The 19199-nt window shown below is 39.1% G+C and overlaps 1 protein-coding gene across 1 annotated transcript in view; it reads left to right on the top strand.

The window, feature by feature from the left end:
• Positions 1 to 19199, top strand: part of CPE (carboxypeptidase E) — a 116735-nt gene that overhangs the window by 67052 nt on the left and 30484 nt on the right. Inside the window, exons 2-3 of the mRNA XM_047857468.1 lie at positions 14812 to 15008; positions 16925 to 17092. Coding sequence (XP_047713424.1) covers positions 14812 to 15008; positions 16925 to 17092 — 365 coding nt within the window. The remainder of the gene's footprint in view (positions 1 to 14811; positions 15009 to 16924; positions 17093 to 19199) is intronic.

Below are 19199 nucleotides of genomic sequence, written 5' to 3'. Positions count from 1 at the left end.
TGGCAGCCCATTTGGGTTTGAAACTAATTAGAAAAAGAAATAACTGCTGATTGAGGTGGGGTATGGAGGGTAATGACAGCCAAGTGGGGGAGACAGGGCACAGCCATTGTTGTTACTGGCTTCTGCTATTCTTTGTTATGCTTGCCAATTCTAGTTCCCGCAGACTTCCTGCTACCCCAGCCATATCCTCTCTTCCTAGCCTCACTGTATTCCCCCCAGTTTTATTTGGTAGCAATTCTCAGTTGCACTAGCCCCGTGAACAGGATGGCTGTAGCAACCGAAGAACAAGATGCTCGTTATTGAAAACTGGATGACATTCTCCAGTTGCTTTGCTTTTTTTCTTCTATTATTATGGTAAGAACACAACGTGAGATCTATCCTTTTAACAGATTTTTAGAAGTACAGTATTGTTGGGGTGCTTGGGTGGCTCAGTGGGTTGAGAGACTGGCTCTTGATTTTGGCTCAGGTCATGATCCCAGGGGCTTGGGATAGAGGCTTGCATTGGGCTCCAAGCTGGGTGTGAAAACCTGCTTAGGATTCTTTCTCTCTCTCTCTCTCTCTCTCTCTCTGCCCTTCTCCCCCACTTGTGCACACACACACACACTCTCTCTCAAAATAAATAAATAAACAGTTTTTTAAAAAGAGTACAGAATTGTTAACTCTAGGTACAGTAGATCTCTAGAACTTACTCACTTTGCATAACTGAAGTTTTATACACGTTGACATGGATTTCCCCTACCCCAGCCCTGGCAACCATCATTCTCTTCTTTGCTTCTATTGAGTTAGACTATTTTGGATACTTCATATAATTAGAATCATACAATATTTGTCTTTCTGAGACTGGCTTATTCCACTTAGCATAATGTCCTCAAGATTTATCCATGCTGTCACATATTGCAGGATTTCCTTCCTTTTTTTAAAAAAAAATTAATGTTTATTTAATTTTGAGAGAGAAAGAGAGAGACAGAGCACAAGCAAGGGAGGGCAGAGAGAGAGGGAGAGCAGAATCCGAAGCAGGCTTCAGGCTCTGAGCTGTCAGCACAGAGTCCGATGTGGGGCTTGAACCCATGAACTGTGAGATCGTGACCTGTGCTGAAGTCAGACGCTTAACCAACTGAGCCTGTCATGTGCCCCAGATTTCCTTCCTTTTTAAGGCTGAATAATGTGCCACTGTATTTACCCACTTTCTTTATCCATTCATCTGTCAACGTTCACTTAGGTTGCTTCCACATCTTGGCTATTGTGAAGAGCGCCACAGTGAACATGGGATTGCGGTACCTCTTTCTTACAGTCCATACCATAGCTGCATCTTGTGATGTGTGGCACCTAACTGGGACAGGAAATGCCTTACTTCTGTCTGGGGAAGGGAACCATAAGAAGGAGACACTGCTGGCTCTGACCCTGCTGGGAACTAATAAAGACTGAAGCAAAAGGTGACCTCATTTATTACTGGGTGTACTCTTATCCTTCCTACCTGACCCCTTCGTTCTACCACACCTGTAGCAGTGAGCTGCCACGCAAAGACACTTTTGATCTTTCATCCAGTGTCCAATGGATTATTGGATGTCAGTACCCTAGAATTTGGATATTCAGGACAAAGCAGTATGGAATATTAAAATTTGATTAAGTGAGGCAGATAGCAAGGTAGTTAAATAATTTGCTATGGTGCTCAGTCATGGGTGTCGAATCCCAGCACTGCTCTTAGTAAGGTGTGTGATATTGAGGACACTATTTAGATTCCCAAACCCTTGGTTTCTTCATCTATGAAATGCAGATGAAAGTAGTGCCTACCTCATAGGATGTGTGTGCATGTGTGATTAATTAATAAATAGAAAGTCCTTGGAACAACCCCTGCCACAGGGTAAGACCTTAGCACGTGCAGGCTGTTGTTAATATCACCAAACCTAGGTCTCATACATGGTATAGTTGTGACATGATTAGTCTGTGTTTACCGATGTCGTAATGATAATGCCTACATGTATACCATGAGTTGAAGAAGGATAAGATGAGATGGAGGTTAATAAACATTTGAACATTGCCGTGTGTGTTAATGGGTTCACGTGTGACACCAGAAATGTTGAGCTGCCAATTTTGCTTTCAAGAATACCAGTTTATCTAAGGAGGGATCTAATTCGTTTTGTGACTTCTGTTTGTTAATTTTCATGACTGCCCTTGTTGCTCTGTTAGGTATGTCTTTTCATATTTACACGCTGTGGGGATAAGACATATATAGATCGGAGAAGTGAGTATGAAGACAGGAGAGTCGTTGGTAAATAACGAAAGGAGAGTACCAGATATATGAAGGAAATAACTGTACTTCCTACCTTAAAGTTGAGATATGCGATGAAACTATGTAGATAAAGCTGTAAAAGTTTTTGTGCGTTTGCTTTGGTGTCGTGCCATTTCATGAAGGATTTTTTGGGTTGTTTTTTGTTATTTAATTATCTTACCAGAAAAGAAATTCTTTTCTTGCTGGGCTTGGGATGCAGTTATTTATCCTTTTTTTTTTTTTTTTTTGAGCGGTTAAGCACTTAGAAATTATGTTTAAATGGCAACTTTTGATATAGATGATTATTTTCACCATTACACTTGAAAACCAATAGCCATTTATTTTGTTTACAAAGAAATGTTTCAATAAGAATATTTTGGACATCATATCTCACACCATCCCAATACAGAATCTTAAATAACTTTAAAAGAATCCTGAACAAGAAAAATGACAAGGTTTCAATATAAAATATTGTATTGATGTTTTGGGATTATAGGTATTGTTTACTTGGGGACACATGAAATTAAAGATGATTAATTAATACTTAGTAACTGTCCTTATTTGTTTTTTTTTAAATTTTATTTAGCAGAGTATTTCCATATTATTTTTTTATATAAAAAAATACAATGCATTATAAGATCAGAAATCTCTAGTCTTTGTTGGGGAGTGCGTGTATCTGTTTAGTTGCCAACTTGTCCTTGGATGAGATTTTGTTCCCCTCATTGTACTACCCTCTCCTTTTCATTGCAAAAAAAAAAAAGAAAAGAAAAGAAAAGAAAGAAAACTATAATCTCAAGTGCTTATCTTAGTCCCCAAAGAAATAAATAAAAGAGTAGCAGAAGATGGGTGAGATGGAGTGGGAGATAAAATTAGGATAGGTGCAATATGTAAAAATCTTGAAAGTACTTTACTGGGAGAATTATACACAAAATATGATACTGCATAGCCTATAAGAATCCATGACTATTCATAATGTATTCATAACTACATTAAAAATGTAGAGCCATGCATAATTATTTACTGTATTTTTAAAATTTAAATATTGGATATAAAATTGAGAAAAGCCATATACTTTCCTATAATCTGACTAGTTCTAGAGCAGTATAGGGATGTTTCAAGAAGTCCTGTAATACTCTACCATCCTCTTGTATCTAACATTGGGTTCAGGATACATCAGCAGATATTTTTTTGTTCATGCAGTTTAGCATTTACAGTGAATCTTAGGCCTGAGGCCATGTAGCGGCCTCCACAATTATACTGTGTGCCTTTGGGTGGGCGGGCACACAAGTTGGTTGCAGCAAGCCAACACTAAGAAAAAACACTCAAGTTTCCAAAGAGTCTTTTTGTTATTTGAAAGTCAGTCTCTTGGGGCATCTGGGTGGCTCAGTCAGTTAAGCAGCTGACCTCGGCTCAGGTCGTGATCTCACAGCTTGTGAGTTCAAGCCCCGCATCGGGCTCTGTGCTGACAGCTCAGAGCCTGGAGCCTGCTTTGGCTTCTGTGCCTCCCTCTCTCTGCCCCTCTTCGACTCACACTCTGTCTCTCTGTCTCTCTGTCTCTCTCTCTCTCTCAGAAAATAAATAAACATTAAAAAAAATTTAAAGGAAGTCAGTCACTTGCTTTTTCTTTTTCTCTCTATCCCCCACTCTTGATTCTGGAGGTTCCGAAAGGCCCTCCTATACTCAGAGTACTCCACAGACCAGCAGCAAGTGCCCCCCCCCCCCAACCCCAGCACACACACACAAGGGGGCTCATTAGAGTTTCAGGCGGGCCCTCCTCCAGATCTGCTGAATTGGAATCTGCATGTTAACAGGATCTTCAGGTGATTGACAGCCAAGTTTGAGGAGCCTGCCCTATGGAATAGGTCAACACTAGGCTGATATTTTTATCTATACTCCTAGAAGGATTGGTTAATTTTCCAAACTCACTTAGGCTCCACAGCTCTTTGAAAGATCCCAGGACCACCTCGTATTACTGTTGGAAGCTTCTAGCTTCTATATGTTTCCAGTATGGAAGATTGTTTATATTATGTTAATAGCGTCAGTCATGAGCAACCATTTATTGGTTACCTATTGGTTGTGGGCATGGCACAAAATGTCTCAAGCTGTATATTTTCTCACTTAATCTTCTCAACAACTCAGCAAAATAAGTTTTAGTAAGCCAATTTACAGAAAAGAATCCTGAGGCTTGGGGAAGAGGTTATTTGCAAAAGCTTAGATATACCATGTTAGAGCTGAAATTCAAACTCAAGTCTGTCTTCTTTAAGTCCATGCTCCCCAATCCCCTAGCTTTCTTTTAAACAGTGCTTTGTTGCTGCCATATTGCTGTGTTCCATTTGCAGTAAGGAAGGGCATTTAATAGTCTATTTATCTGGATCAGGAAACAAGCTTATGTAAGAAATGTATGTTGATATTTATCTGGGCTGCGATTTCTCTCTTTCCAGATTCTGACTTGTAAATGTCTAGTACAAATTCCTTAAGTCTGTAAGATCTTTGTGTAGTTTTGCGAACGTTTTTTTGCAAATGTGAGGGAAGAGAACTCATACTTTTGTTTAAATCAAATTTTAACAAAAGCTCCAATGACTCATAAATTAAGAGCTATCATCCTACTCAGTCTGTATCCCACTGACCCTCACCATTGGAATTCCCAATTTTCGGCTGGCATCATTGAACTCCTCTCCATTACTAGACTTTCCCTGCACCCACTCCCAAATCATTCTTTCTTAATCCCAGAGGGACATCAGGATCATCTCAAGATCTTTAAAAAAAATACAGTTGCTCAGACCTCTTCTCAGACCTCTTGAAGTATGATCTTTGGGACTGGCACTCAGAAATCCGTATTTGTAAGAAGCCCACAACTGATTCTTACCTAGAGAGCAGTTAGTCAGCAGTGTTTTCTTTAACAACTTTGAATAAAAGGGGATACTTCACGCATGCCCTGGTATGGAATAACCTCCCAGCGGGAGACCTAGAGGAGACCCAGCCCTCCCACAAGGGAATCATCACCACCTAGTACAGGCTTTCTAAGGTGCTGAGGCATGCAGAGAGATCTGGAGGGCTCTGTTTTGCTCCTTACTCTCTAAAGTATACTCTCTTTTATTCCCCATTGCTTCTGATACTAGTGTGTGTTTAGCGTTGCCAGCCTTTAGTTATGATTGAGAAAATAACAACCTGAAGATGTTTTGATAAGTCCGTTTGACCTTTGAGTTATCTTCTTCCTGAGAAGAAGGAAAAGAAAGTTCCAAGGAGTTTCTGGGAGGAGATTGTTCACCTGCTTATTAGCAAACTGAAGTTTTTCTCCATTCATCCGTGTCTGCTAGAAATGCTTGACATTTTCCACCCACATAGGTTCTGATGACATCACTTTCACTATCACCTTTGGAGTAAGATGGGCTGCTTTTTCACGCGCATGCAGAGTGGTGATTGGTGGATACGGACTTGTGTTTTTCCATTACTTTTTTGTAATCTTGTTTTAGTTCACGATGATGATCCACCATTTTCTCTTTGTTCCAGAGAACTGTACAAGCTGTCAGGTAACATTTATTGAGAACTACAGTTTGTGTAGGGCAAGTTTAGAAGCGCAAACACCAATAGTTTGTCAAAGAAAAGCTATTAGGCTCTGTTTCTGTGGAATCCTAGGATCTGAGGTCATCCAGTCCAGCTTCTGCAGCATGGCTTCGAGATGGCTCTGTGCCTTCTAGGGGAGTTGATGACTTCACAACAGCCGTTCTGGCTTTCAACAGCTTGAGCTGAAAGAAAGTCTGTTCTTTAGCTGTGCTAAATACTCTCTCTTTAGACTTTCTAGTCACGATTCCAGTTTTGTCTTCTGGAGCTTTGCGGAATTGTCCAAACCTTTCCCCTCACAACAGCCTTTGGGAACCCGATGCTGCACCTAAACTTCTCTTCCCAAGCTACAACATGACTCCTCATGGACATTATTTTCTAAAACGGACACATTAATCACAACCACGTATGTTAGTGAGAGAGCCAGCAAAGACTGAATTGTCATCATTTGCTAGAAACCAGGTCCATTTATGTTTTCTTTCCCTGTCTTCTGGTGCCAGTTCATTGAACTCTTCTGTTCTTGGCCCCTTAAATATGTTAATCTTCACATTTTATTTTATATAATAAAAATACTGGTGAAAGACAAGAGAGCCTTTAAGAGTTATGTAAAATACAGTTACTTTTATTTTTATTTTTTTGATTAAAAAATTTTTTAATGTCTACTTATTTTTGAGAGAGAGAGAGAGAGGAGAGAGAGAGAGAGAGAGAGAGTGGGGGAGAGGAAGACACAGAATCCAAAACAGGCTCCAGGCTCTGAGCTGTCAGCACAGAACCCGATGTGGGGCTTGAACCCACGAACCATGAGATCATGACCTGAGCCAAAGTCGGATGCTTAACTGACTGAGCCACCCAGGTGCCCCAAAATAAAATTACTAAAAGATGCTTTAAGGTCCAGAATCCATTTTCTGTAAATACTTGCACAAAGGCATTCTGATAAACATTTGATGTTATAGATATAACTATTATAGTACTTTAAAAATAATTATGTCTTTCCTGGTGATTAATATCTGCAGAAAGATTTCATGATACTGCATCATTAAAATAATCTCTGCCTTATCTGATTTCTATATTAAAATTTGTTCTATGTTCATGTCACGATGCTCTTAAATCAAAGATTTTTTTGAATCTAAGACTTTTGTAGGCAGCCTTTCTTTAGATAGTAACTATAAAAAGTTTCATATTACTAATTTTAAATAATCAATTTCTGTGATTTTTAAACTGGATTTCTGTGAGTGGGCACGGGAATTATACTGCCTTTTTCATTGTGAAGATAGACTTGAAGGTCAAGACAATAGGAAGAACAGAAGAAATTTTGAATACCTGGAATGATAAATTTTTAGAAAAACTACTTCATAGGTTAAAGTAAATTTTTTTCATTGATTTATTATAATTAGCATTACACCAAAGAGTGATATAATCCAGTCAATCAGTAACTGCTAGAATAATTCACTCAGCCCCCCCCCCCCAAAATTTCTCTACTCCTCTCTTCCTTTCCTTCTCCCTAGAATGAATGGATAATGGTGCAGTGCTTTAGTAAAAAGCTCTATCTCAATAGAAAAAAAACCTCAAACCTCTTTTAATTCTTACTGCATAAAATGAAGCATAATGAAAGTATGGTAGATGCTAGCCTAAAAAAATATATAAATATAAATAAGCAAAAACACACATATTTAAACAAATCTATGTGTGTGTTTGTTTTTGTTTTTGTTTTTTTGAGAGAGAGAGAGAGAGCATGTGCATGCCTGCATGCGAGCTGGGGAGGGAGACAATCTTAGGCAGGTTCCTCTTCCAACTCGGGGCTCCATCTCATAGCCCCAGGATCACAATCCCGCAAAAATCAAGAGTCGGAAGTTTAACCGACTGAGCCAATCAGGTGCCCCATGGTTTTATTTCTTATAATGTGTTTGAAAATCCTTCAGATTTCTTAGACCTCAGATTCTGCTCCTGGAGAACTGGTGAAGAAACTGTAAACCATATATTCCAAATGATTGCTCTCCATATGCAGTGGTGTGTGTAGGCTTCAACTGTTTTATGAGACCTATTTTTAATTTTCAGGAAATTTGTGAGCTGACTGACCTCACATTGATAGCTTCAGATTGGCCATGATGGGTGTATTTATACCATGGAAATTGGCAAAGAGCTCAGAGCTGGTTGTTAAACATTTATTTGCTCATCAATGAATATGGGTATTTGTAAAAAGTTTCTAGGATACTTGTATAAAAACAAATGTTTTAATTTAAAAAATTAAAGGTATATGTTAATATTGGGAACTCTGACATTGTTTTTATAGACTTGTAAGGCTAGGAGTATCTTCTGCTCTTTTGTTTGTCCGTCTTTCCTCAGGATTTTACTAGACACACGCTAGATGTCATTTGTAAGAGAACTTTAAAATTACATGTTATGGCTAATGCATAACTAATATTTTCAAAAATAATTCTGGAATGCATCTCTGCAGAAAAATTCTGTAATGCATTCTCTTTTGGCTGCCCATTAAAAATCAGATGAAGTAAGATTTTACTTTCAAGATGTCATGTAAATTTAGTTATTTTAAAATAGGACTATGAAGGAGGAAGCAAGGGGAGGTAATATAATCTTCCATACTCTGTGTTGTCTTCTGCAACTGATTCGTTCTTCTTTTGCCCTTCTTTGGTTTATTTTCTTGCCTTCCTTCTTTATTCTCTCTTCATCTTTTCCGTGGAAGAAGAATCTATTTTCATGTCTATACCCACCCTCTTCCGTTACTTATTTGACCCTTGGAGATTTTTTTAGGAATATGCTCAGCATTTTTGGCTGCTAAAATGTGCTAAAACGTGAGCCAATTAATGACATATTTATTGACAAGTTTTAGGAAACTTGCAGGGTTCATTCTGTGAGAATGATTTGCAAACTATAATATGTTAGAATGTCAAGCAAGTGGAAACAATTAGTAGCACTAATGTCTTAACCCCAGGTTTACCACTGAGAGAGGGAGATCATTGATGAAAAGGCCCATCTGTTCCAGAGATGGTTCCAACTTGCTTGCATAGCCATTTGTAAAGCAAATCAGTTCAGAGATTATACTGCCTGTATAGCTATTTATATATCTATTTCTCAAAATCGTTGGTTTTGTGCACATTTTACCATGTTTTTGAGATATAAGACTTTATTTTTGGATACTATAGTTATTCAGCAATGTGTTTAGTATATTACACGCACCAGGAACATGTATTTTGAAATTGTTGCCAGCTCTAAGAATTGTGAAATCAGTGAGTTAAGTATACCTTTCAGATGAGTTAGTGGACTTAACATTTTGGCAATAATTTGATGTTGGAGGAATAGATTCGGCTCAGGATGAGTTTCATTTCTATTTACAGAATGAAAGATGGTAGAGTTCTGTTACTAGAATCAAGTTCTTTCTTAAAATACCCTTAACCTACTTATTTTTTTCTAAATAATGATGCTACACTTCTTACATAGAGTTTCACGGTTTACCACCTATTTTCACATTTATCTCATTTTTCCATTAGATATCTGTCCTCTGCTCTTTTCTTCCCACGTAGAAGTCATTGAATTATTGACTCTAAGATTTGAAAGGGCCTTACAAGTCATCTGATCAAGTCCTCTACCCAAGTGGTCAGCCTGTCAGCTGTTTCCAAGGGGAGAAAATATTAGAGACAGACAGGGTGACCATTGGGTCAAATAAGGTAGTGAAAATAGAATTTCTTTTTTTGTGAGAAAGGCAGACAGTATGATTTCTTTACTTTTACCCCTTTATTTGATGATGACGATGATTAATTATTTTGGCTCAGCCTACTGAGCCTGTGAACTTCTGCTTTAGAGGCTCTCTGGTCACTTTAAGGCCATCAGTTCCTACCATCCGGGGCCTTTGTCAGTCTGTCAGCTTCAACCTTTACCCATGGGCCAAGCCTAAGGCGTGTGACTTTCTGGGATTGTAAAATACTTGTGTTTTATTTCTGCAGCAATTGATATTTCTTCAAGTTTTTTTCTTTTCTTTTTTTTTTTAGTGATTTAGTTATTTCAAATCACATTAATAAACAATTGGAACAAATGAAGAGTTAAAAGTACAGAACGTAAAAATCGTTTGCCTGCTCCAGTTTGAAATTTATTTATTTCTGACTTCAGTAAATCTTTGGCTCTTATTTTAAAATGCTTATCAGTTATTCTTCTCTTGTTGTGATGAGGATACAAATCCAGGCAGGTACATTGGTTGTTCTGTGACGCAGATGGAAAAGACGGAAACCCAGCCAGGCTGGGGCTTGGTTTGTCAGGTGATTATCTTTTAATCGTGGCTTGATCGATGACTGTATGCCATGTGAAGTCACTGGAAAAGTGATGGTTACGTGAAATTGTGGAAAGATTGATGCAACAGGGGGAACTGTGCTTCCTGAGTCAATGCAATTGGCAATTTGGCAAATTGCGCAAATATGATTCCTCAGCTGCAGGATCAGGAACTCAGGGTAATCACTGTGTAAAAAGGAAAATGAATTCGCTAGCGAGTGCAGAAGGTAAGATGAATGTAAAATCAACCATCTCCAAGTGCACTAAGAGTAGTTCTGCCGCCTTGGCTTCCCGTTGCCAGGAGAGGGATGAGCTAACACCTGAGTGTGTGTGCGTTACCAACTGTGTCCACAGGAGATGATACACCTGCTAAACCCGGGATTCGTTCTGTATGGACGCCGTAAACAGGCATGCACACGTCCTCCATTTCACAGCCCATTGTTAACTCCGGCTTTAGAGCCACAGAAAAGAAAATGAAGTGTTGATGAAAAGCCGTCAGTCCTCCCGTAAACAAATGTAAGGTAAACGGACTTAGAGGGGCTTATTGTAAGTTCAGAGTCTTCAATTTTATCTCTATTTCCAAATGAAGGATTCTGAAGGCAAAGCCTCTCCAGGACTCTTTGTTTAGACTTTACAACAAAAATAGTCTTAGGGAGTTCTTGCCTAGAGGTTTTGTGGTTCTCTTGTGACCATGGAGATTAATCTTCTTCCTGGGAAATCAGCTGTTCACAACACTGCTGCTTTCATTCCCAGAGAATTTCCATTCCCGCCTGGGAATGTCCGATACAGCAACAAGCATTGAGGTCTCTAAATATTGCCCCCAGGTCACGAACTCCCTGACCCTGTCTCAAGTCCCCTTCAGTTATTCATTTTCCTCCTCACTGTGCCAGAAAGTTTTCAGGTGGCCACAGCCCAGCTGCATCTCAAGGGCACTTTCTGCTGTCGGTGATACTGCTGGGAGGTTGGGAGTGAAAAGCAAGACCATTCATTTATTCATTTACTCATGGATTTATTTAATCAGTATTTATTGTGCTCTTGTTGTGTTTCAGGCTCTACGTTGGGTAGGAGTAGTGCACTAGTGAGCTAAAAGAGACGCCATCCCAAGACTGAGAGACCGTGTAGTCTGGGGGTGCAAGATCAAACAATCACACTGATTAATGTATATTTTCACACTGAGGTATTAAACATAACGGAAGAACTGGAGTTAGACTAGAGATACTCTGAGGAGACCATAGTTTTCCATGACTGGAAGAATGTGAAGGCAGAATGGGTGCGAGAGAAGTAAAGAGGCCAGAGCCCCAGTGAAGGAAGTGCCTATGGAGACTAGGGAGGTGCAGCAGGCAGAACCACAGGGAAATTAAAGCCCTTGTAGAGAATTTTGGTCTTTATGGTGAAAGCAAATGGGAAGCTAGTTTGCTGACGGGTTTTAGATGGAGGAAACCCAATGGGGGTTGTGTCACGAAAAGATAATTTTGACAGTGGGAGGGAGAAGGGCCATATAGGTGGCAGGGATATTCCTTCCACTTTAGAACCTTGAAGCTGGTTGGTTATGTATCCAACATTTCTTCATCGTTGCCTCACTGCCGAATACTGTTTGTGTGCACGTCTGTGTCCTCCTCCAGACCCTACATTCTTTGAAGTTTGGGACGCTCTTCTATTGGCTTTCGGGTCTCCTGTAGTGTCAGACACCAGTTTTGCATATGCATCCAACAGATGCTTTATTTAAATATTTTTTAATATTTATTTATTTTTGAAAGAGAGAGACAGTGTGAGTGGGGGAGGGGCAGAGAGAGAGGGAGACACAGAATCTGAAGCAGGCTCCAGGCTCTGAGCTGTCAGCACAGAGCCTGACACGGGGCTCGAGCCTGCAAACCGTGAGATCATGACCTGAGCCGAAGTCAGCACTTAACCGACTGAGCCACCCAGGCGCCCCCAACAGATGCTATATTTAAAAAGTGTGGCTCTTCTTCATCTCACAAGACACGTCAGTAGGCTTAACACAGCTCTTCTGTATTCTGGGGATGGCATTATCTAGCAATCTAATTTGTTCCAGAAGACAGTGGAAGATAAAAATACACTTGCCTTTTCTTTTGCTAAGTCACATGTGCCTTGAATTCCATTTCCATACATTAATGTCTTCTAGAAAATGACCTTTACAGTTCTCTCTTCACGTCAAACTAAAGCATTGCTATTGTCATTATTATTACTATCTCCTCATAAATATAAGAGACATTTTAGGGGAGATTTTCTTCTCAGAGAAATTTCCTACAGAGTTGAAGAAACAAAATCACATCGGAAATTTTCTGACTTTGAAAACCAGGCGTTTTTGAGGCCATAAGTGTGGTAATAATGCTTGTATCAGAGCCTAGAGAGCAAGTTCTTTGCAGAAGCATTCAGATTCAAATATAAAATATACTATGATGACCAAACACACACTGGGGGGCTAAGTGAGTATGAGTTTGCTATTTCTCCTTTAAATGAGTAAATGTGTATACATATATGTGTATGTGTGTGTGTATGTACATATATATATATACACATTTTTTTTTAACCAAAGAAGTAATACAAAATTTCAGTGAGTTAATCTAGCTTATCTATATCTTACCTATATCTTATATATCTTATATATCATATATATATCATGTATGTATGTATATATATATATATATATATATACACACATTTTTTTTTTTTTTAACCAGAGAGGTAATACAAAATTTCAGTGAGTTAATCTACTATTTTGGGTTGTGGGCCAAGCTCTTCTGACTGACTGAAGCCTCCAGCAAAGCTGTGCTTAGGTGAGGGGCAGGACCAGACTGCCTCCCACAGTGCAGTCTTCTCAATAACTTTGTCAAAGAGGTTTGTAATCTTCCCCTGGCTGTTTGATCTCTATTTTCTTTTGTAGCGGACTGCTACAGTTTCTTTTGTGCCTCAATCAGATTAATATCCAGTAGGGGAAGGTATAAAGCACATGAGTTTGACAGAAAGGAAGAAGGTTATTATGACATTTGAAATCAGAAGCAAAGAAAAGATCTCTTCTCATATACCTTGTGGGCAAGTCCCTGGGGGTAGTTTTATTAGCGACTTTCACTGAAAGTAAAAAAATGAGGGGCATATAAATAGCACTGATCCTGCTCCTGCCTAGATTAAGATTAGCTTAAGTGCGGGCTGAAAGGTCACACAAGGGCATGGTTCTCTGTAATAGGTAATCATTTAAATCACACACTCAGGAATCTCATGCAAAGGATGTTCAGATAACATATTTCCAGAAGAAAAATATTCCCAGCTTTTCTTTCACCAGGGGTGAGAAGTTCTAGTTGATTTTGTAAGTGGGAAAATTCTTTCCACTGCAGAAATTGGGCCTGGGGGAAGGATAAAGCAGAAGGGAACAGAACAACAGGATTAATTAAGATCATTTGCTGCTCTGCTCCACAATTTTATTACTCCTCCTAAAATGCAATGGAGAGCAGCAGAAACGGGCCACAGTGATTTGTGTTTGAATTCTGAGCCCTTCAGCAAAACGTATCCTCTATGGGCTGCGTTTGTGCAAGAAGAATGGCAATAAAAATATCTGTCTTTCCCATTTTAGTGGGCTTTTGTAAAGAACAAATTAGATTATGTAAGGAAAACACCACACTTGTTATTTGCCAGGCACCGTTCTAAGCATTTATACTCATTCTTTCACTTGGTTCTTAAAATAATCTTATAGGTAGACTCTATTCTCTCCTTTTATAAGGAAAACAGAGCCATGGAGAGCCAAAGTAACTTGCTCAAGGCTGGCCAGTAAGTCTTGGTGCTAGGATTTGAACCCATGCACTCGGGTTCCAGAAGTTCATGCTTTTAATCACTCGGATTAAAAAGAGGAAAAACAACAACAACAACAACAACGACTCTTAACTAAATGAGAAGACCAGTTTTTGAATCCTGGCTTCATGGGCTGTGTTACTGTGGTCAGGCCTCTTAAGCACTCTGAACTTCAGTTTGCTCATCATAAAATAACACCTGCTTTTAGATGTTTGGTGAGGACTAAGTAAGAAAAAAATGCAAAGTTCGGTTTTCAACCAATAGGAGGCATGCAGTATATTATTATTTATTGAGGGTGGGATGGTATATTTGTCTGCTCGGGTTGCCCTAATAAAATACCGCTGACTGGGTGAACAGTCAGAACAACAGAAATCTATTTTCTTACAGTCCTGAAAGCTGGAAGTTCAAGGTTAAGGGACAAGCAGGGTTGATTTCTGAGACCTCTCCCTGGTTTTCAGGTAGTCTTCTCGCTGTGTCCTCAAATGGCCTTTCTCCATGCACCTGGGGAGAGAGAAGAGGGATTGCTGGTGTCTCTTCTTGTTGAAAGGATTAGGGTCCGACCCTTATGATCTCATTTAACCTTAATTATTTCCTTAAAGGTCCTGTCTCCAAATATAGTCACATTGGAGATTAGGGCTTCACAAATGAATTTGGAGGAGACACAGTTCAGTCCTTATCAAGCTGGTAAGCTGGGGAGAGAGAATTGGAAGGAAAGAAGCATTTGGAGTATTTTTGATATTTAAAGTAGATTTCTTAGGTATCAATTCTGGAGGCAGAAGAAACTGTCAGCTATGTGTAGTAAATTAGGAGGTATACAATATACTCATAACTGTATGCCATTTGTATTCCATTTGGAGCTATAGAAAGTGTCTCCATACTATCGATTTTTGCTCTTTTAGGTGAGCCTGAATTTAAATACATTGGGAATATGCATGGTAATGAGGCCGTTGGACGGGAACTGCTCATTTTCCTGGCCCAATACCTGTGCAACGAATACCAAAAGGGGAACGATACCATCGTCAAGCTGATCCACAACACTCGAATCCACATCATGCCTTCCCTCAACCCCGATGGCTTTGAGAAGGCTGCATCTCAGGTGAGTTCTGGCCAGCTCAGAGCAGGGCACGCTTTCTTCATTTCATATGTTTGTACCTATGTGCTTATGTGTAAGTAATATACTCATATGAAGTTTACATAGAGGGCAGAGGAGGATATAAGGGACATGCCATTCAACTTGCTGGCAAGAAAAAAATTTAGAAGGTAAGAGATGGTGGGTGAATTTCTTCAGCAGAGATTGCCAATGAGTAATTTTGTTAATAAGTCAATATTCAATTGTTTTGTTGTTAAATAAATCATATTTATTCACCCACGTTTGTGACTAGATAAATTTCCTTTCTTCTAAAAATCTAAAAATAGGACTATTGCCAAGTGTTGAAGAGTAATGCCATGGCTGTCTCTGAATGAGGTGATGTCCTAGCGCCCTCTACTGACAACGAGGAAGAAATATTTTGGCCAGATGAATGTTTAATTCTTGTCTATGTATGATGAGTAAAGTAAAAAACAACAACAACAAGAACTCTTCCTACATCAAACATGAAATTAATTTAATACATTGTAACTGTTAGAGAACCTGGGAAGTAATGACAAAATTGTAAGAGAAAATATATGGTATGCGTTCCCTTTTTGTTTGCACAGGTATGGAGAACCTTAGCTGCAGTTTTCTTATTTTATAGGAAGGTACTAAAGTATATAATAGGATGCTTATCTCCAGGTAGAAAGTTGATTTGTACCCTAAAAATGAAAGGTCCAGTGATCTGTCGGTTTGACATTGTAAGAAACCCAGACAGTGAATTTCTGTAAATAACATCGATACAATTTCTAAAGTGATAAAAGGAAAATTCTAATAACATAGAGAATTAAATTATTTACTATCTTAAGAACTGTAATATTATTTATTATAATTAATAATTATAAATATAATTATTTATATTAAGAATTGTAAGACAGAAGGACAAAAAGATTATCATTTTTATTTTCCATTTTAGATTTTTATTCCTTAGAGTCTAAGTTATCTGGGCTTATATAATCTCAAGAATATGGGAATTAGCTCTATATCATAGATTATGTATAATTTAATAGTAAAACAAGAAATACGCATTATGGAATATAGCTAAATGTCTTGGAAATTCATTAAATTTCCAGATTATGCCATTACTGGAATAAAGAGCTTAAAATTGAACAGAAATTTTTCAACTTACAGAGCTCTATGAAGTTGTTCATGAAGACTGTAAGAGGGAGGTATATTACAAATATGTAAATAATTTATGTTAAACTCATTTAAAACCTCCGATCTTTAGTAATTTCTTTTGAATACTTAAAAGATTGATTGCTGTGATTTACAAAGCCAATGAATATTTTACTTAAACCCAAATCTAGACTGGCATGAATCGTTTAATAAAATTTTTTTAAGTGTTTTTTTGAGAGAGAGACAGAGACAGAGAGAGAGAGACAGAGCATGAATGGGGGAGGAGCAAAGAGAGAGGGAGACACAGAATCCAAAGGCTCCAGGCCCTGAGTTGTCAGCCCGATGTGGGGCTTGAACCCTGGAATCTTGAGATCATGACCTGAGCTGAAGTCAGATGCTTAACCGACTGAGCCACCCAGGTGCCCCTAGATTGGCATGCTGTGAAAGGTATCATCTATTACTAATACATACAGATATTTTTTGCAGTTTGATGATACATATCTTTTAAATGTAATTACTATTACATTTAAAATATTATTATTTAAAATATTATTCATTGAAAATATTTTTGAAATGAGCATAACAAGTACTTTAAACCTGATACCTTCATATGTTTGTCAGTAAGAGAGTGAAAATGCAGCTTTGAGAGGACATTGCTGAAATAATTAATCTTAATAAATTATTTTAAAAATCATTAATGAAAACCTTAATTAGATAGTAACAATGGTACTAAATAACTTATTATTTCTCCCCTTGATCTTTTTCAGCCTGGTGAGCTCAAGGACTGGTTTGTGGGTCGAAGCAATGCCCAGGGAATAGATCTGAACCGGAACTTTCCAGACCTGGATAGGATAGTTTATGTGAATGAGAAAGAAGGTGGTCCAAATAATCATCTGTTGAAAAATCTGAAGAAGATTGTGGATCAAAACACGAAGGTAGAGAATATGTGTGGTTTCCCTGGGTTCTGTCCTGTAGCCTAAGGAAATGTGTTCTAATATCTTCAACATAATGGAGGACTTAAGAGTAATACTAAAGCTTGTATGGGGTAATTAGCCAGTGCCTGGAAAGTCAAGGCTGGAGACCATGGAATTGGGCACGGGGTCAGGGGAATAAGAAGTGGGGTGGGGACATGAAAGAAAAACCCAGTTGGGGGTGTCTTAAAAAGTCTTCACGGCCTTTCAGAGGTGCTTTATCAGCACATCAGAGCATTTCACATTGTTGATCTTTTTCTCTTTTTCCAGAACTTTCTCCTTCTTTGCTTTGCACAACTCCACTCTCATGCCCCTTCTACTGCCTTTCCAATTACTGCTCAGCTTCTTTCCCTGCTTCCTCTACCTTGGCTAAGTGCTGGCCTTCAGGGTGCAATCTGCTACCCTTATCTCTTTCCCTGCAGACCCATCTCTGCAACTCCCGATCTCCTGTGGAGTTCTCTTTCTCTATTTTACTTACTCACTGAGTCCCTTTATCTGGCGACACCCAGGGCCTCAAAAAGAAACATTTTCCATAAGAAAACAGTGTTTTCTCATTTACCCTATCATCAAAGCCTTGATTTTCTCATCACTGTTACCACCCACCAGCAATCAGTTGGATCCCAGTGATTTGAGGGCCATAACACTTCTTCAGTTTCCTCTACTCTGCAAATTCATTCCACTTTTTGGTTCAGGCCCCCACTGTCTCCTGCTCTGATGAATACAGTAGTCCCCTATTCTTGCGTTGGGTTTCAGCCTCTCCCAATTCTGTTCAATCTTCTCAGATTCCTCCAGAGTGATCTTCATACACAGATTACTGCCCCATTGCTTATAAAGCCTTGCCAGCTGTCCACTGTCCAGAGGATAAAGTAAAAACTCAGTATGTCAGAATTGTGTGATGGCTTGGCATGGAGACTGTGGAAGCAGCCACCTTGGCCGCCCTGGCTCCATATCTGCTGCATGAGTTTTGGAAAGTTATTTAACCACTATATGCTTCTGCTTCTTCATCTGATATGGAGATGATAATGTCTACCCCATAGGATGGTTATAAGGATTGAACGAGTTAATAGATATAAAGTACTTGAAGTCAGGACCCAGAACTGCTATTATTATTTCAGCATACTTTCTCAGTGCTCTGTGTCATGTACGTCAGAGTGAGATGGATGCATTGACATCTCCACTAAGCTTCGATGCTCTTTCAAACCAATATTGTTTGAACGTTGTTTTCAGTTACCTGGAGAGAGATAGAGCCCATAGTGGAGGAAAGGTGGAGAACCACTGTTGGCAGCTTTCAGTTCCTCTTCGATTTTTCTAGGCCATTCTGCTTTGGCTCACCAACTACTTCTTGTACCTTTCCTAAGTGAGAATGTGGAAAGTATGATTTCTCCATTTTATTATAATGCCAAGGCTGCTCAAGTGTCCCTTGGGGTCCGGCAGCTGCTGGCCGACCCGTTCCTTAATTGGGCTCTCATAGTCCATATACCTAGTCCACCGACTCCTTTTTTGCTCCCTAAGCACACCATTTTCTAATGATTTTTTTAACATTTATATATGTGTGAGAGACCGAGTGAGTGGAGGAGGGGCGGGGGGGGGGGGGCGGGTACAGAGGATCTGAAGCGGGCTCTGCACTGACAGCAGCCAGCCCAACGCAGGGCTCAAACACACAAACTGTGAGATCATGACCTGAGCCGAAGTCAGACACTCAACTGACTGAGCCACCCAGGCATCCCCCTTTTCTGATTATTTTATGCCTATTTATGTGTTGTTCCAACTGTCTGGCATGCTCTCTCCTTTCTTTTCCATGTCATCTCCTCTGTGAAGCCTTCTTCAGCTCTTCCAGACAGATCCTGTTAAGCTTCCTTGATGTTCTTTACAAATACTTCAGTGTGGTGCTTACAATTATATAGAGCTTTGTGTTTGTTATAATTACTTCTATAACTATTTTGCCTTTTAATTCTAGATTTCAGCCTTTTGGTTGCAAGAATTATAGTTTATATTTGAGTCTGACATAGCAGGCTGGAAATCTGTTATGAATGAATGCAATCGAGCTTGGCAAGCAAATCACAATATCTGA

The sequence above is a fragment of the Prionailurus viverrinus genome, chromosome B1 (genome assembly GCF_022837055.1).
Source record: "Prionailurus viverrinus isolate Anna chromosome B1, UM_Priviv_1.0, whole genome shotgun sequence".
Taxonomy (NCBI): Eukaryota; Metazoa; Chordata; class Mammalia; order Carnivora; family Felidae; genus Prionailurus; species Prionailurus viverrinus.
Note: the sequence above shows the minus strand (reverse complement) of the source record. Positions and strands in the feature narration are given on the sequence as shown.